The sequence below is a fragment of the Garra rufa genome, chromosome 23 (assembly GCF_049309525.1).
Source record: "Garra rufa chromosome 23, GarRuf1.0, whole genome shotgun sequence".
In the NCBI taxonomy this organism is placed as follows: domain Eukaryota; kingdom Metazoa; phylum Chordata; class Actinopteri; order Cypriniformes; family Cyprinidae; genus Garra; species Garra rufa.
The window spans coordinates 7,193,986-7,219,022 of NC_133383.1; the positions used below are offsets into that span (position 1 = coordinate 7,193,986).

General features: G+C 32.5%; 1 protein-coding gene across 2 annotated transcripts in view; it reads right to left on the reverse strand.

Moving 5' to 3' along the window:
• Positions 1-11,008: 11,008 nt before the first annotated feature.
• The window catches only part of LOC141298860 (metal transporter CNNM3), a 29,194-nt gene continuing 15,165 nt past the window's right edge, over positions 11,009-25,037 (reverse strand). The window contains exons 7-10 of one of the 2 annotated variants that reach the window (XM_073829176.1): positions 17,765-17,891; positions 17,442-17,506; positions 17,183-17,201; positions 11,009-15,646 (exon numbers count right to left, since the gene is read on the reverse strand). In XM_073829176.1, the coding sequence (XP_073685277.1) occupies positions 17,457-17,506; positions 17,765-17,891 (177 nt within the window). In that variant the 3' untranslated portion in view covers positions 11,009-15,646; positions 17,183-17,201; positions 17,442-17,456. The remainder of the gene's footprint in view (positions 15,647-17,182; positions 17,202-17,441; positions 17,507-17,764; positions 17,892-25,037) is intronic. The other variant, XM_073829175.1, reaches the window with a different exon arrangement.

The window sequence follows — 25,037 nt, forward strand, 5'->3', positions numbered from 1 at the left end:
GTAAAATATATATTTTTGTCTAATTCTTGAACAAATATTGTCATGAATAATTGTATTTTTTTTTATGAATTAAAAAAAAACAGAGAAGCAAATAAAGTAATTAAAAGGTATATTTAATAGGTTTTTATACCTAGTAGTACATAAAACAACAAAACTATTAAATTCAAGAGAGTATGACAGGTTTTTTTTAATAGTATGAGTATTTTTGCATTATTAGGCTTGCAATAACAAAAAATGAACAGTGATTGTTTTTTTGTGAAGGGTCTTTTTGACTAATAAAAAGTTATGCCAAATAAATTACAGCAAATAATACAAATGTAAAAGGTTAAATGCGCACATACGAACCAATTGTTTTGTTCTGCAAAAATTGTAATTACGCAGTTGGTTTTTTTGTGGTCACTTGATTTCCATCCGCTTTTGCAATACTATGATGTAACTGAAGTTTGTTTGTAGGATTTACAAAATCATCCTGCTTTGCAACAGTTGTGAACTACACGCGAAAGTAATGTAAAAAAAAAATTATGAAAAAGTTTTACTTACTTAATATATGTGTGTACTCTGTATGTTTAATTATGTATATATAAGTAAACACACATACAGTATTTATTTTAAAAACATTTACATGTGTATATTTATATTCATATCATTTATATTATATGTAAATATATTCAATATATATATAAACAACACATTGTTCTTAAATATATTCATGTGGGTAAATTTATATACACAAACTTTTATTTTGGATGCAATTAATCACAATTAATCATTTAACAGCACTACAAACTGAAAACATTACTTACTTAGTAAAGTTACCCATTGTGACAACTAGCCCCGGTCTCCGCTAGCACCAATCTGTGGCAAAATGAGCACTTGTTTTTGAGATTTACTTGTGCTTGAAAGAAATTTATGACAGTTTCTTACCTAAAATGATGTTTTGTTGAGTCTCAGTGCAGGCAGTAAAGGAGGAGCAGTAAATCCCTTCAGGTGCGTATGTCTCGAGATCACTCCAGACTGATCTTGAGACATGATCCCTTAAAAAGCAGTGACTCACTCAAGCCCCGCTGCAAGAACCAGATAACAGCCCATAATATCACATTCAGGGGTCAGAGGTCAAACAGCAGCGGCTGCAAGAAGTGGCCACATGAGATAGAGAAAGATGACGGTTATTAAGGAAAAGTGTCATTACTGTGTTTGATATTCTCATTCAGTGGGGTGCAAAAATGAAAAGTTGACCTGAGACATTTACACAAAAATTTGGCCATTTATGCACCGTTTTGGTTTTGTATGGTCAAACAACTCGCAACAACTGTAGTGTGTTAACTTTTGGTTAACTTATTACATCATGTGGACATTTGTAATCCGGAACCCATTTATATCTGCAATATGTATGAAATGGGCAGTGTTGCCAAGTCTGTGGTTGTACCACAGAATCGGGCTACTTTAACACTGTTGCTGCGGGTTGAAGCAATCCCAACTACATAGCCCCTGAAATCTGAATTTTACCATGAAAAAAAACAAAGAACGTAGTCCGAAATGCGAATGGGTTCGTTTTGAGTAGCAATAGGGCGAGTTTTGTTGTGAAAACCTGGAAATGGGCAAATACTGGCCTTGACTTGAGGACACGCAACAGGAACGAATGCAGTTTACAGTGAAAGGTGGTTTATCCACTTTTTAATGTCTCTGGCCATATATGTTTTTACATTACATTTACATTTAGTCATTTAGAAGATGCTTTTATCCAAAACGACTTAAAATGAGGACAATGGAATCAATCAAAATCAACAAAAGAGCAATGATATGGAAGTGCTATGACCCTCTAACTCTACCACTCTCTATTCTAATTCCATCCTTTAAAAAAAACTTGACCCTTTAAGACTTGGACTCTATTCATTCTTTCAAAAAAAAAAAAAAACTAGCTTCTCTATTCTTTTTGCATTCTATTTATTTGTTTTCTTTCTATTTATTATAGGGATGCACCGATACCAATCGGTCGATAAAGCTTGCGCGTTTTGTCAGTAAAGCCGGTTCTGTAATCAGCGGTAAATGCCATCAGGTGCGTGATTTCACGTTGAGCCGTATATACTACACACAGCCGTTGTTTACCGACGAGCTGCGCATAGCAATGTTCATTATCAGTGTGAAAGTGCGCAGCTCGTCTGTAAACAACGGCTGTGTGTAGTATATACGGCTCAACGTGAAATCGCGCACCTGATGGCATTTACCGCTGATTACAGAACCGGCTTTACTGACAAAACGCGCAAGTTATCGACCGATACATATCGTGCATCCCTAATTTATTATATAATTACCAAATAAGCCTCTAACACTAGCTGCTTCTATTCTTTTTCAATTTTCAACAAAAGAGCAATGATATGGAAGTGCTATGACAAGTCTTAGGTTTATATAATAAATTGAAAAAGAATAGAGCAAGCTAGTGTTAGAGGCTTTTTTGGTAATTATATAATAAATAGAAAGAAAACAAATAAATAGAATGCAAAAAGAATAGAGAAACTAGTTTTTTTTTTTTTTAAAGAATGAATAGAGTCCAAGTCTTAAAGGGTCAAGTTTTTTTTTTTAAAGGATGGAATTAGAATAGAGAGTGGTAGAGTTAGAGGGTCAAATAAAGATGGATGAGATGTGTTTTAGCTGTTTTCTTGAAGAATTTTTAGATAGATGCTGAGGATTTTCAGGTAAAATCTGCGATCTCAAACCCCTGTTTGCTGGCTTGCGTGGCTGCAGTAAGCTGTGTTCCAACTGGCAACTCAGGATGTTGTAATATATTGGGTAAATTAACAGTGGGCATGAGTCACACCGACCAAAACAAAAGGGGATCTGGCCAATCATAACACCGAATTCACCATTTTGTCCAGCAAACAACTCAGACCGTAGAGCAGATTAACTTTGGTAGACTTAAACTTGAAAAAAGGTGTGTATTGATGTCGTACTGTGGTTGAAATGAAATGCGTTCTGATGTTTATTTATGTTTACTTCGTGCTTTAAGTGAATAAGAAAAGACGGTTCACGTTTTGATTGATTTAATAAGGCAATTGAATTTCTTAACATTTTAAAGCGAAAACCTTGTTTCATACCAGAAATAACATGCTCTGCCCACCATCGCCCCTTCTCAAAAACCCACCCTCCCTATTTACTGTTACTATGTCTGACAAACAATGCCAATCTCACACTACACATCCTGTTCTCACGCAGTAAAAAAAAAATACATTGCAAAATAAAAAGGAAACTGACATCATGCCGACAGACTAGACAGAGCAGGTTACTTCTGGTATGAAACAATGTCTCCGCTTTAAAATGTTGTAATTTTTAAAAGAAATTCAAACAATAAATACTGTTTTGTTCCGATCGTTTTTTTTTTTAATTACTTAAAGTGCTAAATAAACATGAATGAACATCAGAACATACTTAATTTAAACTGTGGAAAGACATCAATACACACAATTTTTCAAGTTTTATGTTGCTTTCCAGGCAGGTTTTTGAGTAAATTACGACTTCAAACCATGCCTCACGACTTTGTAGCGTTCCAGGAAAGTCATGCCAAACTTCCTGAGCGCATTTTATTATTATTAATTTGATTGCAACGTTATATTGTCCTAAAAGTCCTAAAATCTTCATCTGCTATCAACGGCTCAAGCGTCGTTACTAGGTCTAAAATGACATTTTGGAATTAGCAAAGGAGGCGCTGGATGAGCTGCGTGAGAAATTAATCCTACTCACAATAGCGGTTTAGGGACAAAACCGGACAAATATATAATCTGATTGATGTCTTGATGTGTGGTAACCATAGTATAAGTGGAATAATTGACTTCAGAAGTATGTGAACTTGGCGTTTCCTAAATATCTGTAAACATATTTGGGCACCTCTAAAGGAGAAGTTCACTTCCAGAACTAAAGTTTACATATAATTTACTTACCTCCTTGTTATCCAAGATGTTTATGTCTTTCTTTCTTTCTTTATTCGTAAAGAAATTATGATTTTGGAGGAAAACATTTCAGGATTTTTCTCCATATAGTCGCCTCATTGGTGCCCCGGAGTTTGAACTTCCAAAATGCAGTTTAAATACAGCTTCAAAGGGGTTTTAAATGATCCCAGTCGAAGAAGAAGAGGCTTATTTAGCAAAATGATTGGTCATTTTCTAAACAAATTGACAATTTATATACTTTTTAACCTCAAATGCTCGTCTTGCTCTGCATGAACTGTGTATTCTGGTTCAAGACAGTTAGGGTATGTCGAAAAACCCACATCTCATCCTCCAACTTCAAAATAATCCTACTGTTTTACATTTTTTGTAAAGGGTGTTTCATCTTCTTTGCACCTTCACTTTGTGTAAACACTTGGTTGGTACTTCTGCAGCGATGCAGGATGATTTTGAAGTTGGAGGAGAAAATAGGATGGGAGTTTTTCATACCCTAACTGTCTTGAACCAGAATACACAAAGTTCATGCAGAGCTAGACAAGACGAGCAATTGAGGTTAAAAAGTATATTAATTGTCAATTTTTATTTTAGAAAATGACAGATTGTATATAAGAATACAACATGCTTTTGTCACAAAGCGTATTCGATTGGCAGACAAGAGTTTGAGGCTACAGAATTTGAAAATAACATGAATTGTTTTTGAAGGAGACTTCCTGCGATTGCTGACAGGTATCTGAGGTTGCTGTCTATCAATTAAAAATAGCTTTGATTCCAAGCGCACGAGATCGCAGAGACTTAATTGACCTTACAGTACAAAAATACAACATGTATTTATTTGACACTAAACTCCTGCAATCGCTAGATAAGACCTTTATTCCTTGGCTGGAATCGTTTTGAGACCTTTGAAGCTGAATTTAAAGTGCAACTCACGGGCACAATAGAAGTCCACTTCTATATATTATAAAGAAGAAATCTTTGTCGCAGACTTTAATATATGTAATCTTCTTAACTTTCATTTTCTCTGAGGTCATGCATAAAAAGTTGGTTAATTCAGGATGAATTAATTACCTATTCCAGTGTAAGGCAGAATGTCCACAATTGGGTTATTATAAAAAACTAATTCTCTAACAGAGAGGGTTTTTAGGTGTTTTGTCTAGTTAGGCAATCCCCATTCACTGACTTGAACAAATATTGTGGCTAGAATGTCCAGGAGAATTTCTGCGTTTATGAAACTTCCTCATTTAGCTTCTGCAAAATGGTGGTATAAAATGCTAACCTAGGCTGTCTTGGCACTTTACGTCAGGAGAACACATTAAAATCAGCTCATAAAAACCGCTGCAGATTTAGTACTATTTTAAGACAATGCTACTGTATACTGTATAAGTTTCTGTTAGGCCAGACGACAGACACAATCAGTCAGGATTTGTTAACAGCTTCAGTAAGTAACAGGAAGTCATGACACGATAAACAACACCCCACCCCTGCAAATCCAGTTTACCCTGGACTTTTTTGCTAGTCCTTATCCTGCTTCTCCCGTGACTCAGTTTTTCTAGGTGTGTTCTAAAAGGATATGTGTAAACGTTGCATCATTAGGGATACAATTTTAATATTATATGGGCTAGTTACATCATGCGTCTCAAATTCCGGTTTCGTATTGTCTTGTCCAGTTTTAAACAGATCTGACTGGGTGTGTGAAGGAGGAAAGATGGATAAAATAATATAAAAAAATGGAAAATATATATATATATATATATAAGCTTTAATATTTTACATTGATGATATAATGATATACACTACTGTTTAAAAGTTTGGCGTCAGGAAGGTTTTTTTTTTTTAATTGATACATTTGCTTAGTTGACCAACTCAACTTCTCTATTTCAAATAAATTATTCCTTTTGATGTTGATGATAATCAAATGTTTCTTGAGCAGCAAAGCGGCATGATTCAGAATGATTTCTGAAGGATCTTGTGACACTGAAGACTGAAGTAATGATGCTGAAAATTCAGCTTTGCTTTACAGATATAAATTTCAATATATAATCAAATAGAAAACAGATCTTTTAAACGGTAATGATATTTCACAATATTACTGATTTTAGTGTATTTTTGATCATAAAAATGCAGCCTTGGTGAACATTCGAATGGTATGTGCAAGTAGCAATATGATGTAACCTTGTTTGTACTTCCACCTCCAAATATGGTCATCTGTCATTTCCTGCTTGTAAAAGGAAATTGGTCATAAGGTTGTAAAAAAAACATACCACAACTACTCATGTAAATAATGAGTATTTAAGGTTTACAGATTGAAGAATAAAATGATTCATAAAATAAATAAAAGCAGAAGCAAAAAAGAAGAAATGTATTATAGCCAAAAATCTATTTTTTTTTTTTTAAAAAGCTTTTCTTTTTATTTATTTTATGAATTGTTTTATTCTTCAATCTGTAAATGTACATTGAAAATTAAAGCTTTTAGAAATCTGGAAAAAGAAATTTGGATGTTTTCACACTACGATTTTTATTATTATTTTTTTTTAAGTTAGTAAGTTTTTGACTACATCTGCCTTACAGTATACTAAAGCCGTATTTTATGTGCTGAAATATTGAAAAAATATATATAGACATTAATTATATTTAATATTTAAATCAATATATTTGGGTCAGAGACGAAAAAGGAATTAAGCATAAAAACAGTAAGTGTAATACTGCTTTAAATTGTTGTTTTTTTCAAAGAAATATAAAAAAAAAATTCTCTTTAATTTTATTACATTTTGTTTTGAGCAAAAAAATAAATATCATTTTTTCCTTAATTTACAGAAGACACCTACTAAAATGTCATTCAGTGTAACAATCTTGTTGGGCATATTTACAACAAAAATCAATTTATGTCATATTAAAATATGAATTTCTTTCACCCCAAATACTAATTAGTTGTAATTCTACATTTTTCAAATTTGCCACTATCCTAGGTTCCATTTGTCAGTAAGAATTTTTTACTCATTTAAAACACAAATTTAATATGTTCCCTTATTCTTTTAAACATTTAAATATGTACAAGTCAGAATAAGCATGTTGTTTGAATTTTGACATAAATATTGTGTTACACTTAATGCCAATGTAACATTATTTCAACCAAATTTTGACATTTTATTCTCTAAAAACTTATTTGAAACCTTTAATTTAATATGCTTTCTATGGACATAAAATCACTTTTGTAAATTTCTTTTGACATGGACATCTTAACGTCTTTGACCCATTTATATTAATTAATTAATATGTATATGTATATATGTGTGTGTATATACAGATGTATGACGACTCATCTGACAATAGTCTTGGCCAAAAACAGAATTCAACAGAAGCATGACATTAACCACAATGAGCAATGTGCCTTTTTTTCGAGCAAATTCATTGTGGTGTTTATGAAAGTTTTATTTCCAAAGACATTAGTCATTTTTACGGCAAATAAAATGCATAAGGAAACTGAACTGAAAGTGCAGTAACTACAGAGAGAGCTTTTAAACAATTAAGACAATTAAGGTATTTCTAAATACCTAAACATCATGGTATAAAAATAGTTGCCTTTATCTGCTTAAAGCATCTGGATATAGTTTTGTGTATTTTTGTGACCGTAGGGAGCCCTCTACGGATAATAATTATGCAAAATTATGAGATAAATTAAAATTCTGAATTATAAAGTTACAATTATGACTTACTAAAATCATAATTACGATTAAAAGTCTAAATTATGACTTCTAAAGTCAAAATTATGAGATAAAAAGTTTAAAATTCTGAATTATAAAGTTGGAATTATTAAATAAAGTTAAAATTATGACCTACTAAAATCATAATTTCAAGATGAAGTCTAAATTATGAATTCTAACGTCTAAATTATTCGATAAAAATGTGGAATTATCAGATAAAAAGTTGAAATTATGACTTATAAAGTTGAAATGATCAGATACCTAACTCATGAGGTAAAGAGATAAAATTATGAGATGTTGAAATTATGAATTATAGAATTGAAATAATGGAATAATTATAAAGTCAAAATTATTAGATAAGTTGAAACTGTGACTTACTAAAATCATAATTACGATAAAAAGTCTAAATTATGACTTCTAAAGTCAAAATTATAAGATAAAAATGTGAAATTATCAGATAACTCATGAGATGGAGTTAAAATTATGACTTATGAAAATGATGAGATAAAATGTTGAAATTCTGAATTATAAAGTTGAAATTCTGAAATAAAAAGTTGAAATTATGACTTATTCAAAATTGAAATAAAAAAGTTGAAATTCTGAATTATATAATTGAAATTATGACAAAGTCAAAATTATGACTTACTAAAATCACAATTACGATAAAAAGTCGAAATTATGACTTCTAAAGTAAAAATTATGAGATAAAAAGTTCAATTAAGACATTTAAGTAATTTTTATAAATGTGCCTTAGAAAAAAACATTACTGGTGTGCATCTTGAGACAAAACAAAGGCACCGATATATTTTAAGATCAGTCAGTAAAAGTTTCGGTAACACTTTACAATAAGGTTCATTAGTTAAACATTAGTTAATGTATTAACTAACATGAACTAACCATGAGCAATACATTTGTTAATGTATTTACTAATCTTTATTAACGTTAGTTAACGGAAATACAGTTGTTCATTGTTTGTTCATGTTAGTTCACACTGCATTAACTAATGTTAACAAAATTTTAATAATGCATTAGTAAATGTTGAAATTAACAAAGATTAATAAATGCTGTATAAGTCCAGTTCATTATTAGTTCATGTTAACTAATATGGTTAACTAATGTTAACTAATGAACCTTATTGTAAAGTGTTACCAAAGTTTCTTTCAGTTGAAACAGCTCAGACTTACATTTTAGTCGAGGACTAGGCTTAAGCCTTGTCTATGAAACTGGGGGTATAAGTCATAATTTGACTATTTATCTTGTAATTTCGACTGTACATGTCAAAATTTGGACTATCTTGTAATTTATACGAATTTATAAATCATAATTTGACTTTTTATGTCATAATTTCAACTTTTTATCTCGTAATTTCGACTATTAGTACATTTTGACTATCTCATAATTATGACTTTTAAAGTCATAATTTAGATATTTTTATCTCATTATGGCTTTTAAAGTCATATTTAGATTTTTTTAATCTTATTATGGCTTTTAAAGTCATAATTTTGACTTTATCTCATAATTACAACTTTTAAAGTGATCATTTTGACTTTATCTCATAATTACGACTTTTAAAGTCTTAATTTCGGCTTTTTATCTTGTAATTACGACTTTTAAAGTGATAATTTCGACTTTCTCATAATTATGATTCGTAATTTTGACCTCATGTCAATTTTGACTTTATCTCCTAATTTATAAGAATTTATAAATCATAATTTCGACTTTATATGTCATAATTTTGACTTTTTATCTCAATTGATTATAAGTAAATTTTGATTTTATCTTGTAATTACGACTTTTAAAGTGATAATTTCAACTTTCTCATAATTATGACTTTTAAAGTCATAATTTCAACTTTGTCATAGTTTCCACTTTTTAATTAATAATTATGACTTTTAAAGTCATAATTTAGATATTTTTTTATCTCATAATTATGGCTTTTAAAGTCATATTTAGATTTTTTTTAAATCTTATTATGGCTTTTAAAGTCATAATTTTGACTTTTTATCTCATAATTACAACTTTTAAAGTGATCATTTTGACTTTATCTCATAATTACGACTTTTAAAGTCTAAATTTCGGCTTTTTATCTTGTAATTACGACTTTTAATGTGATAATTTTCTCATTATTATGATTCGTAATTTTGACCTCATGTCAATTTTGACTTTATCTCCTAATTTATAAGAATTTATAAATCATAATTTCAACTTTGTCATAGTTTCCACTTTTTAATTAATAATTATGACTTTTAAAGTCATATTTAGATTTTTTTAAATCTTATAATTATGGCTTTTAAAGTCATAATTTTGACTTTTTATCTCATAATTACAACTTTTAAAGTGATCATTTTGACTTTATCTCATAATTACGACTTTTAAAGTCTAAATTTCGGCTTTTTATCTTGTAATTACGACTTTTAATGTGATAATTTTCTCATTATTATGATTCGTAATTTTGACCTCATGTCAATTTTGACTATCTCCTAATTTATAAGAATTTATAAATCATAATTTCGACTTTGTCATAATTTTGACTTTTTATCTCGTAATTGTTTATAATTAATTTTGATTTTATCTTGTAATTACAACTTTTAAAGTGATAATTTCGACTTTCTCATAATTATGGCTTTTAAAGTCATAATTTCAACTTTGTCATAGTTTCCACTTTTTAATTAATAATTATGACTTTTAAAGTCATATTTAGATATTTATCTCATAATTATGGCTTTTAAAGTCATATTTAGATTTTTTTTAATCTTATTATGGCTTTTAAAGTCATAATTTTGACTTTTTATCTCATAATTACAACTTTTAAAGTGATCATTTTGACTTTATCTCATAATTACGACTTTTAAAGTCTAAATTTCGGCTTTTTATCTTGTAATTACGACTTTTAAAGTGATAATTTTCTCATTATTATGATTCGTAATTTTGACCTTATGTCAATTTTGACTTTATCTCCTAATTTATAAGAATTTATAAATCATAATTTCGACTTTATATGTCATAATTTTAACTTTTATCTCATAATTGATAATAAGTAAATTTAGATTTTATCTTGTAATTAGGACTTTAAAAGTCATAATTTCAACTTTGTCATAGTTTCCACTTTTTATCTAATAATTATGGCTTTTAAAGTCATAATTTAAACTTTTTATCTCAATTTCGATTTTTTTATCTCATAATTATGACTTAAGTATGTCATAGTTTAGATTTTTTTTTTAAGGCATGATTTTTTTTTCTTGCGTGGCGGAAATAGGCTTTCATGCATACGTATGACTGTAGTCTACTGAAAAACAAAGCCAAAACCTGGACATTTTTTAATTCCGGAGAAAAGTAGCATACTGGAAACAATACAAAATCAAGGACAATCAGTTTAGCACTGGGTTGTGTTTATTTCCTATGAAAGAGTCGATATCAAGAGCATTCAATGGCTCATGTACAATACAGAGAAGATTTGAATCTCAACTACCAAAAATGGCTGGTCTGAAGTAAAAGTGTGTTTGAATCCCTGGTAATATCTATGTTTGTACCTGAAAAATTGACATCTGCCAGCAACTGTTCCCGCTTTACAATGATTCAGAAGTTTATTAATTTACAGTCATCTCTAACCTATGCAAAAAATCCGAGCATTTCCCTTGATAGAGTAAGACAAGAAAAGGATTTTATATATATATATATATATTATATACATTTGTTATTTTGTGACCATATAAATTGACTTTTACAACAGAACAAACAGTACAACATTTTGAACAGCAGAAAAATATTTACTTGGATCACACACTGATCGGTGCGCTCAGTTTTTAGCGGATGGGTTATAATGACAGCAACATAAATAAGCACTTGTAAATGACTGCTAAAAAAGGTTACATGACTATTTGCATCAACAAAACAACAAAGGCTTGAATTTCTTGTACATAAAGTTTATCCTGAAAACCACACTCTTTCCAAATTACGCACTACCGTTCAAAAAGTCTGGGGTCATTATTATTATTATTATTATTATTATTATTATTTTAAAGAAATTAGTACTTTTATTCAGAAAGAATGTCCTAAATTAATCAAAACTGACAATAAAGACATTTAAGATTTCTATTTCAAATAAACGCCGTTCTTTGAAAAATGTATTGGTTTCCACAAAAATATGAAGCAGCACAACTGTTTTCAACATTGATAATAAGAAATGTTTCTTGTTTCAGCAAATCAGCATATGAGAATGATTTCTGAAACATCAGTGACACTGAAGACTGGAGTAATGATGTTGAAAATTCAGCTTTGCCTGACATGAATAAATTACATTTTAAAATATATTCAAATAGAAAACAGATATTTTAAACTGAAATAATATTTTATTATTTTTGATCAAACAAACATCCTTGGTGAGCATTAAGAAACTTATTAAAGCAATTATTTGAATGGTAGTGTAGGCTTGAATGTCATTTAAAGTAATTTAAAATAAGATAGAATGTTTAAACCAAGCATCTTCTTTAGGACAAGCGGATGGAATGAATAGCAAATTCATTATAACAGAACACCATATAGGTTTTGGGTTAATTACCCATCTACACAATGCTTCTGTATTTCAAAATATAATACAACCTCATAAACATTGGGGTTTTCAGTATTGCTAAAATCTAATTTCATGTTAATCCAATATGGGAAAGTTTGGACGTTTTTTGTTTATACTGTCAGCTGCTACAGTCATGCAAGGCATTAAGTCACCTAATGTGCAAATGTTCTGAGATGCAGAATTACAAGACAGCCGGACATAGACATGCAGTGAAAAACTGGGTCAGGGTCACGCAGATGATGTAACGTCACTCTCAAATTTGTTTTTCAGCAAATAATAAATCTTACAATCTGAAGAGTTGGAGAGGAATATATTAGTCAAAAGTAATAAATCAAAAGGACCAAGTATAGAAATTTCAAAAGAGACATTCCATCCCAGTTTCTGATTACTGAACATTGCAAGACAATTTCTTCTATGTGGAAAAAAAAAATCCAGCTTTCCACTTTTAGCTAATTTCCTGTGGATCAACTTTCATTGGCACATACATAATGGGACATAAAAGGAATATTTCACCTAAGGACTCACCCAACCCGACCAAACTCGTCAAACCTGTCTTTAGAAAAAGATTAAATGTAATAATCACTGGTTAACCTTTACCTACACTCTTAAAAATAAATGTTGCAATGGGTTTTCAAAGCAAATGCAATACACTTTTTAAAAGATAGTTGTTTTTTCTCCATGTAGGACCATTAATAGAACCTTTCCATTCCACGTAAGGTTCTTGGTAATGGATAAACATTCTTTAAATTATTAAAATGGTCTTTACACTATTAAATAATGGTTCCTTTAAGAATGTTTCGCTAAAAGGTTCTTTAGGGTACCAAAAATGGTTTTTCAGTGGCACACATTTTTGGTTCCAAAGAGAATCTTTCAGTGAACAGTTCTTAAACTAACCATTTTTCTAAATGTAATAAACATTTTAATCTAAATAACATTTAGTGGAATGAAAAGAGTTCACACTGTGGAAGGGAACCCTGGGTATTAAGACTAAGCATGGCTTAACATAACGTAAATGTCTCTTACTGGAATATGTAGGCTAGTAGAAAATCCACATTGTGTTATACATATTTTGGACTACACAACTCTTCAGAAAATAAAATACTGACACAATGACCACAGCTGCTGAAAGAGCATAAAGGTGGCAACATATTTAAGCATAGGTTTAAACCAAATGCCTTTTCCATGGATTTTTTTCCCACAGTGAGTCTACATGCCCCTGGATATTGAGTGAAATCCATGCTGGGAAATTCCTTCAGTGGCTGCAGCGTTTTAACAAGCGTCTACATGTTTACATCCTGTTAGGATGGCATCTATCACTTGTCTCTGCTGTACAGTATGAAAGCTCTTTCAGTAGCTGTGGTTGGTTAAAAAAAGCCTCAAAGGCTTAAGAGCTAAAGTGGAGAGAACAAACACGCAGGTCTTTAGGGAAGTTGTATTCGTCTACAGGTATCTTCCCATTGTTTTCAACTATTCGTATCACTAGGAAAGCAGTAAAGACTTACATTGCTTCTCTTGTTGCCCTTCGACTAAAAAATTACAACCAAAAGCGACACAATGTGGCGTTGTTTTTCCGAGTTGCTTATTCCGAATTGTGGGGTAAAATAAATATCGAAAGTTAGCATCAGTAGCTCACCAAGTACAACCATTTTACGTCATCGAAATAACGTCATCCATCATAGTACAGTACATAATAGTCTCAAAATATACCTTTTGTGGGTTTTCTACTATGTTTTAGTAAGAAACATCATTTATGTTATATTAAGCCATACAAGTCTTAATACCTCGGGTTTCCTTGAAAAATAATTGTGCCAAAGGAAGGTTTTCGCAGTGATTCCATAAAAGAACCATTTTGGTTCCCCAAAGCACATTTAAAGAGTCCAAAATGAAGATTAGCCCATGTTTTACTCACTCTCACGGCATCCTAGGTGTACATGACTTGCTTCTTAAAGTCGAATCCAATCAGAGTTATATTAAAAATTGTCCTGATTTTTCCAAGTTTTATAATGGCAGTGAATGGCTGTTCAACAGTCGAAAAGAAGTCTAATAAAGTGCATCCATCCGTAATAAAAAGTGCTCCACACAGCTCCGGGGGGTTAATAAAGGCCTCCTGTAGTGAATCAATGCGTTTTTGTAAGAAAAATATCCATATTTAAAATGTAATAATCAGTTTTCTCTAGGTTTTCGACAAATGTGGAAGCGGAGAGAGCAAAACAAAACACCGGTCATGAATTAGAAGTAAAAAAAGGAGGATTTGTAAAGAAAAAAGAGGAGACTGGTTTTCCTTTACTAAAGTAAGGAAACTTTGCTTCCTTTGCTCCTGTAAACAAACGTTGGTTTTCACAAAATCTGCTGTGCATGTGCTACGCATTTGCATACATCATAATTCATCCGCCTGGAACATATGACAGTTAGCGCAAGCTAGAAAAAAGTGATTATTATGTCTTAAATATGGATATTTTTCTTACAAAAATGCATCGATTCGTTACTTTATTCACCCCCTTGAGCTGTGTGGAGCACTTTTAATTATGGATTTATGCACTTTTGGACTGCTGAACAGAAACATCCACCGATTGCGAGGATAGAGCTTGGGAGGGCCAGAATAATTTTTAATATAACTCCAATTTGATTCGTCTGACAGAAGGTAGTCTAGGATGCCTTGAGGGTGAGTAAATAAAGGGTTAGTTCACCCAAAAAATGAAAATGAACCCATTAAGTGAACAGTTTAACATCTAAGTGAACATTTTAATCTAAAGAACTTATTTCCACTATAAAGAACCTTTTGGTTCCATAAATGTTGAAGGTTCCTCATGGACCAATTGATGCCAATAAAGAACCTTTATTTTAAATAGTGCTTGCTCAAAGGTTTTAGGCCATTTGTTTCTTGGAAATGCCAGTTCAAATATGTATGGAATCACTAATAATTGGAAAAGATATGTGAAAAGACAAGATTGTGTGTTTGGAATGGCATGAGGGTGAGTAAATGGCTATTTTCTGTCGCTCTGAACCTATTTTGGCACGTTAGGGCTTGACGATTCAGGGTTGCAATACTGCTCATATGATAAGACAGGGATATTAAGATCTTGGCACACCATTTAATTTAGTAGCACATATGCACACGCATACACTTGAAAGAAATAAGTGAACTCAAACAGAGTGCAGAGGAAGTAACATCAGAGGGAACAGCTGAGTAAGCAGAACAGTGAGAACAGATCCCGTCTGAACAGAAAGACACGTCTTTTTTGTTTTCCTCAACAGTCCCTCCATCTGGCTCAAATCGCTGCATTCCAGGAGTAAAAGATTCATTTAAGACGACAAAAACAAATTAGTTGTCATAATAAAATCCTTGTGAGTTCTGCAGGAAGGTTAGGTAGAAGGTCAAAACGCTCCTCTCTGGCTGTGAAGCTCCTCGTCTGGCCTGGATTCCTGGCTCTTGCTCGCACCTGCAGATCCCGGGGACACCAGAGTGAAACCGTCCGTCAAAAACAGTGTTTCATCATTCCCTGATAACATATTCTGACGTCATTCCAAAATGAGTAAAAATAATTTAGCTGACAATTTAATATTCAAATTAAAGGCCAATGAATCACTACAGTTTCATCAGAAATGTGTTATTACTAGTAGCTTATTATCGGTAAACATGTGGTAAAGAGTCACAAAGTTCACATGTTGTGTGTGTGTGTGTGTGTATATATATATATATATATACATATACATATACATATACATATATATATATATACATACATACACATAAATAATTGGGCCAAAGGAAGGTTTTCGCAGTGATTCCATAAAGGAACCATTTTGGTTCCCCAAAGCACATTTAAAGAGTCCAAAATGAAAATTATCCCATGTTTTACTCACTCTCACGGCAATATATATATACACACACACACACAACCAGTCAAAAGTTTTTGGGCATTTTCAATGTTTTTTTTTTTTGTTTTTTTTTTTAAAGAAGTCTCTTCTGCTCACCAAGCCTGCATTTATTTGATTAAAAAGTACAGCAAAAACAGTAACATTTTGAAATATTTTAGAAATTTGAAATATAAAAAAAAAAAACTGCTTTTGTATTAGAATATATTTTAAAATGTAATTTATTTCCGTGATTTCAAAGCTGATTTTTTTTTTGAGTCTTTAGTTTCACTTGATCCTTCAGAAATCATTCTAATATGCTGATTTGCTGCTCAAAACATTGATTATTATTATGTTGAAAACAGCATATTTTTTCTAATTTCTTTGATGAATAGAAAGTTCAAACGAACAGCATTTATCTGAAATAAAAAATAATATTTTGTAACATTATAAATATCAATTTAAAGCATTCTTGCTAAATAAAAGTATTCATTTCTATAATCCCCCTCCCTCCCAAAAGAATCCTGAATTATAATAATGTTAATAATTATAATAATTATTATAAAAAAAAAAAACGGGATATTAGAATAATTTCTAAAGATCATGTGACACTGAAGACTGGAGTAATGATGCTAAAAAAAATTCAGCTTTGATCACAGGAATAAATTACATTTTTAAATATATTCTAAAAAATTTTCTGTTCTTTTGAACTTTTTAGTCATCATAGAATCTTGAAAAATGTATCACACGCTCCAAAAAATATTAAGCAGCAACTGTTTCCAACACTAATAATAAATCAGCATATTACAATAATTTCTGAAGGGACACTGAAGACTGGAGTAATGATGCTGAAAATTCAGCTTTGCATCACAATAAATGATATTTAAATGTATATAAATCTATATAGATAAATATATATATTTTGTATTTTTTATCAAAGAAAAGCAGCCACAATGAGCATAAGAAACTTATTTAAAAAACAGTTTTACAGATCTCAAAATATTATTTGGCCAAAATTAATTTATTGACCAATTAATAACAATAACAATTAATAAATAAACAAACATTGGTAATTAGCTAACTGTTTAATGGGGTGAAGGGAACTTCATAAGTAGACCTACCTGGACATTTATATCCTGTCTGAGAGTTTAATGTGGAGGTGCCAACAGACAGCATTAATATAGAAGAGGGTTACTTTGCAAAACGGTGGCATTAGAAAATTAGGAGGAAAACATTGTCTCAAGCTCATATCAGTATGCGTCTCATTTGACATGCACTGATGTATCATACCAACCACCTGGTGGCGCTCTGTTATGTGTCCATGTGCTGATGGGATACATGTTTCAAACGTAACATACCATGCTTATCACTTGCATTTACCTCATGCAAAGCACACTAACAGTAGTTGTCAATTGCGTCAAAGAATGAAAAGTGGAGCTGAAAGTCTAATGGAGAGAAAAAGAGGGAGAAAATGAAGGGAAGGAGAGAAAAAGACAAAGAAAGAGAACAGTCTTAGTTCAGCGGAAGAGAGCGATGAAGTTTCATAGACATTCCCCGATTGACCTGTTCTTGCATGTTTAGACTCCACAACATTCCGACACTAGCAAATTACACAAAAAAACTGAAAGAAGAAAATACGCAAAATCAAAAGCACAAAGAGTTATGTACTCGCTGTCATGCATGTGTGCCGGTGTGAGACGTACCTTGAGTAGTGTTTTTCTCGTTCAGGAGTTTGGTTTGACTGTTGGGCAGGATCTTAATTTCGGGCGGGTCGGGGCTCTGGGCCACCCGCGACGCCATCACGGCATTGAGGTACTGCAGGCGGGTCACCTATGGGATACGGGACAATTTTAATAGCAGAACAAGCAAAGGAGATCTCTTCTGAAGGTCACACAAGTACATTATTCATGCATGATGAAAATGTCTTTGATAACAAGTTGCAAAATAAAGATGTATCACAGCATTATAAACTTTGTCTTTTGGTTTGTCCAACTTTTTTTTTTGCATCAATTCAAAGATACAACACTGTGCACTGTAAACTTTGATGAGGGAAATCAACTACAATTGCATAAATCAATACACATATACATACATACATACAGTCAAGTCCAAAATTATTCATACCCCTGGCAAATTCTGACTTAGGCTGCGTTCACACTTGGCGTCTTTTTTGACAAGAAAAAGTTGACTAGGGCCGCGATCACACCGAACGCGTTTTTGCAGTTGGAGGCGCCTCTTTTGAATGGTTTTCTGTTGGCAGTGAGCGTTCTCCGCGCTGCTTATGCGCCCCGGGCGCCTCGCGTTTTCGCTGCCTGCTGCGCCTCGCGTTTTTGCAGGAGCGCTCTGAGCGCCTGAAGTTGAAAAAAAATCAACTCTGAGCGGAAAAACGCCCAACGTCATTCGCGTTCTTTTCCATTGTCCAATCGCATGTATGGAGAGGCGGGCCTTCTGTTGTGGTGACGAAAGTTTAACGTTGCTTAAAAAGTCCGCAGACTGCAAGAGTTAGAGGAGAAACCTTTGGTGTCGGTGTCTATCGTGGGTAACCCGGAGCTGTATATTTAGGGTTTCTGCTAATATGACAGTTTACTTAACAGAAAAAAAACAAAGTTTTTAGAGCGCTCGCGCTATAATCCTTTGATTTGACTGACAGGACAGCAGTTTTGGTCGTTGCTTAGCAACATAAAAAAACCGCAGCACACTGCTCTTTTATTAAAAGTCACCAAAAAAGGCAGTGCTGTGCGCCTCGCGTTTTTAGAACTGAAAGACGCGTTCGGTGTGATCGTAGGGCGTTTTCTTTTAAAAAGTTCAACTTTTTTCAACATAAAAAGACGCTCTGAGCTGCAGAAAAAGACGCCGGCGGTGGCGTTTAAAAAAGCGCTCAGGGCTTTTTTGAAAAGACGGTTTACTCCATAGGATTAGAATGTAAAACAGACGCTGGCAGTTTGGAAAAGGACGCCAAGTGTGAACACGGCCTTAAAGTAACTTTTATTCAACCAGCAAGTTTTTATTTTTTATTTTTTTTTTAGAAATGACACAGACATCTCCCAGAAGATAATAAGACGATGTCCAAAAGGCATCATTTTTTTTATTTATATTTAAACAAAAAGTGGCATGTCCAAAATTATTCATAGCCTTCTCAATAATCAATAGAAAAGCCTTTTACTGGCAATTACAGCAATCAAATGCTTCCTATAATTGCTGACCAGCTTTTTCCACTGGTGTTTTTGCCCATTCATCTTTAGCGATGACCTTCAACTCTTTCATTTTGGAGGGTCTCCTTGCCATCACCCTGATCTTTAGCTCCCTCCGAAGATTCTCAATTGGATTTAAGTCAGGACTCTGGCTGGGCCACTGCAGAACACATTTTTGTCTGCTAACCATTTCTTCACCACTTTTGCTGTGTGTTTTGGGTCGTTGTCGTGCTGAAATGTCCACTGGTGCCCAAGGCCAAGTTTCTCTGCAGACTGCCTGATGTTGTTGTTGAGAATTTTGATGTATTGCTCCTTTTTCATGGTGCTGTTTACTGTGATTAGGTTCCCTGGTCCACCGGCTGAAAAACACTCCCAAAACATTAGGTTCCCACCACCATGTTTGACAGTGGGAATGGTGTTCTTAGGGTTGAAGGTAGGCATGTGCCGGTATCAAATTTTCATGCTGCGATTAATTGATTGAGCTTTTATCACGGTATACGGTATTATCACAATATTTTAATTGCTCAGGAGAAATGGATGGAGTGGTGGTGGGGGAGGGAACAACTTGCATTAAAAAAACAACTTGCATTACAATAGGTGTAATTGCGATTGTCAAAACATTTGGTAACTAAACAGAATTTTACACAATTTTCATGATTTCAATTCTTGGGATTTGATTTCAATCTTGATTCAATATTGACTCTTTGGATAAAAATTAGGTAGGCTACAGTAGATAGCCAACATGTAAATTTTTCTCAAGAAAAAAAATATATATCTCACATAATGCTTTAAACAGACAGAGAGCCCTGTTAGCTGGTATTATTAAAGGTTAAAAATTAACAAATTAAATTAAATACAATTTGGCTTTCATTATAATAACAATTATGACAAGTAAAAATATAATACAAATGTAATATAGTGCATATATTTAGCAAAATACTCCTCTCTATAGCTATTTTTTTTCTAGTCAACTAAGGTAAATGTAACGTTCTGTGACATAATTGTTCACCTGCAGTTTTATTGACCTCTTTCCGTGGTTGAAAAACACTGATCGAAATTATGTAGGCATATCTTTCGGTAAGTTGTACTGTATCTTTAAATAAAAAGTAACAGATGATCGGTTTACTTGAACTGAAGCGCTACAGCGATCGGTCACGTCACATTTACAAGCACCAAAACGGTATTTATTGTCTGAATTTCGGAATAAAATGGACAGAACCTGAGAATTTTTTTTAATATCAAAAGTAACCTGCTCTGTTCTAGTAGTCTGTCGGTCTCCATGTTCTCTTTGCTCCGTGATTTTTCTCTGTGTGAGAAAATGGATGCGTGGCGCGAGAGTGTGTGAGAAGTGTAAATTGCGTGAGTCTCACGCTGAATGCGTAGAGTTGGCAGCCCTGCTTTTAGAAGGGGGATAAATCGTCGGCAGTGTTCCTCCTTCCGCCATGCTTCTTCTCCATGTGAGGATTGTTTACATTAGACTAGAGTGCGCACTGCGCCGCATGCACACAGTGCTTCTACATGTGGGGATTGTTTACATTCAGTGTGCGCACGTGTTTCGCGCAGCATATACACCGTGTTTGTTTAAGCGGTTGACGGAAAATAAGCTAATGCGCGTTCTATAAATATAAATTCTGATCTATTATTTTTCACGGTATTTTGAAGTGCCCACGATAACAATATCGTGCATATTCATTACCGCGATTTATTGCATTACCGAATACCGGCACATGTCTAGTTGAAGGCTTCTCCTTTTTTGAGCATTTGCAAAGGCCAAGCAGGCTTTTGTGTGCCTTATCTGGAGAAGTGGTGTCCTCCTTGGTCTGCGTCCGTGGATCCCAGCAGTGTGCAGTGTTCGTTGGACTGTCTGCCAACAGTAGAGAGCTTCTGTTTTTCACCTGTTGAGTTGATTAAAACAGCTGTTCCCAATGAATCAGGGTAATTAGGATGCTTTAGAACAGCTTGGACTATTTGGAATGGTATAGAACTTTGGATTTTCCCATAGACTGTGACAGTTTGCAAAGGGTATGAATAATTTTGGACATGACACTTTTTGTTCAAATGTAAATCAAAGCTGAGAAATATTTTTTTCCACAATGATGCCTCTTGTACATCATCTTTTGGGAGAAGCATGTCATTTCCAGTCAAAAAAAACTTGCTGGTTGAATAAAAGTAACTTTTTAAGTTAGAATTTGCCAGGGGTATGAATTTCACATTTTTCTATATATATCTTAATTATTATTATTTTTATTATTATTATTATTGTAACATTTTAAATATATCTAAAGTATTTTTTAGTAATAGTAGTTTTTTAACATGAAATATTTTGTATTTATTTTATTTTAACATTTAAAAATATTTAAATGTATTATTATTGTAACATTTAAAATATATTTTATTTTTTTACTAGTTGTAGTATTTTAACATTTTTATATTTATTTCATTTTACAAATACACACATATACGCACTCACACATACATACACACACTCTTACATACACACATATACACACACATAAATACAGGTGCTGGTCATATAATTAGAATATCTTCAAAAAGTTGATTTATTTCACTAATTCCATTCAAGAAGTGAAACTTGTATAATGTATACATTCATTCCACACAGACTGATATATTTCAAGTGTTTATTTCTTTTAATTTTGATGATTATAACTGACAACTAATGAAAACCCCAATTCAGTATCTCAGAAAATTTGAATATTACTTAAAACCAATACAAAGAAAGGATTTTTAGAAATCTTGGCCAACTGAAAAGTATGAACATGTACAGCACGCTTACATACTTAGTTGGGGCTGCTTTTGCCTGAATTACTGCAGCAATGCGGCGTGTCATGGAGTCGATCAGTCTGTGGCACTGCTCAGGTGTTATGAGAGTCCAGATTGCTCTGATAGTGGCCTTCAGCTCTTCTGCATTGTTGGGTCTGGCGTATCGCATCTTTCTCTTCACGATACTCCATAGATTTTCTATGGGGTTAAGGTCAGTTAACAGGGATACCATGGTCCTTAAACCAGGTACTGGTAGCTTTGGCAGTGTGTGCAGGTGCAAAGTCCTCTTGGAAAATGAAATCTGTATCTCCATAAAGTTGGTCAGCAACAGGAAGCATGAAGTGCTTTAAAACGTCCTGGTATACAGCTGCGTTGACCTTGGACCTCAGAAAACACAGTGGACCAACACCAGCAGATGACATGGCACCCCAAACCATCATTGACTGTGGAAACTTTACACTGGACCTCAAGCAACGTGGATTCTGTGCCTCTCCTCTCTTCCTCCAGACTCTGGGACCCTGATTTCCAAAGGAAATGCAAAATTTACTTTCATCAGAGAACATATCAGACTGGAGCACTCAGCAGCAGTCCAGTCCTTTTTGTCTTTAGCCCAGGCGAGACGCTTCTGATGCTCTCTGTTGTTCAAGAGTGGCTTGACACAAGGAATGCGACAGCTGAAACCCATGTCTTGCATACGTCTGTGAGTAGTGGTTCTTGAAGCACTGACTCCAGCTGCAGTCCACTCTTTGTGAATCTCCCCCACATTTTTTAATGGGTTTTGTTTCACAATTCTCTCCAGGGTGCGGTTATCCCTATTGCTTGTACACTTTCTTTCTACATCTTTTCCTTCCCTTCGCCTCTCTATTTATGCGCTCAGCCAGCCTCTTTTGCAATGACCTTTTGTGTCTTGCCCTCCTTGTGCAAGGTGTCAATGGCCATCTTTTGGACAACTGTCAAAGCAGCAGTCTTCCCCATGTAGCATACAGAACTAGACTGACGAATCAACTAGAATCAACTTTTTGAAGATATTCTAATTATATGACCAGCACCTATACATACGTATTTTTTTACACGCGCGCGCACACACGCACACGCACACACACACACACGCATACAAACACGTATTTTCATACATACACACATACATAAACATTTTTATACATTCATACATACAAACACATTTTTATACACACATACATACACAAATATATAAATATTTTTATACATTTATACACACAAACACATTTTTATACACACATTTTTATACACATACACACATATTTTTATACACACACACACACACACACACACACACACACACATTTTTACACACACACATTTTTATAAACATACACATACAAACATTTTATACACACACAGACAAATTTTATACACATACACACATTTTTATACACATACATATTTTATACACACACACACACACACACACACACACACATTTTATACACACACACACACATTTTTATACACATACATATTTTATACACACACACACACACACATTTTATACACACACACACATTTTTATAAACATACACATACATATTTTATACAGACACATTTTATACACATACACATTTTTATACACATACACACATACATATTTTATACACACACACACATACACATTTTTATACACACATACACACACACACACATTTTATACACACAGACACATTTTATACACATACACATATTTTTATACACATACACATACATATTTTATACACACATACATATTTTATACACATACACACATACACATATTTTTATACACACACACACACATACATATTTTATACACACATTTTTATACATACACTTTTATACACATACATACATAAACAATTTTACACACGTATTTTTACACACATTTTTGTATGTACAAAAATATGTATAAAAATATGCATGTGTGTATGTATAAAAATGTGTGTTTGTATAAAAATATGTATAAAAATGTGTATGTATAAAAATATGTGTGTTTGTATGTATAAAAATGTGTGTTTGTATAAAAATATGTGTATGTATAAAAATATGTATGTGTTTGTATGTATAAAAATGTGTATGTATAAAAGTGTATGTGTGTGTATGTATAAAAGTGTATGTGTGTGTATGTATAAAAATGTGTGTATGTATAAAAATATGTATGTGTGTATGTATAAAAATATGTATGTATGTATAAAAATATGTATGTGTATATGTATAAAAATATGTATGTGTGTATAAAAGTGTATGTGTGTATGTATCAAAATATGTATGTGTATGTATCAAAATATGTATGTGTATGTATCAAAATATGTATGTGTATGTATCAAAATATGTATGTGTGTATGTATCAAAATATGTGTGTATATATAAAAATATGTATGTGTGTATAAAAATGTGTATGTGTGTATAAAAATGTGTATGTGTGTATATATAAAAATATGTATGTGTGTATGTATAAAAATGTGTATGTGTGTATGTATAAAAATGTGTATGTATAAAAGTGTATGTGTGTGTATGTATAAAAATATGTATGTATAAAAATATGTATGTGTATATGTATAAAAATATGTATGTGTGTATAAAAATGTGTATGTGTGTATAAAAATGTGTATGTGTGTATGTATAAAAATATGTATGTGTGTATGTATAAAAATATGTATGTGTATATGTATCAAAATATGTATGTGTATGTATAAAAATATGTATGTGTGTATGTATCAAAATATGTATGTGTATGTATCAAAATATGTATGTGTATGTATCAAAATATGTATGTGTGTATGTATCAAAATATGTATGTGTGTATGTATCAAAATATGTATGTGTGTATGTATCAAAATATGTATGTGTGTATGTATCAAAATATGTATGTGTGTATGTATCAAAATATGTGTGTGTGTATGTATAAAAATATGTATGTGTGTATGTATAAAAATATGTATGTGTGTATGTATAAAAATATGTATGTGTGTATGTATAAAAATATGTATGT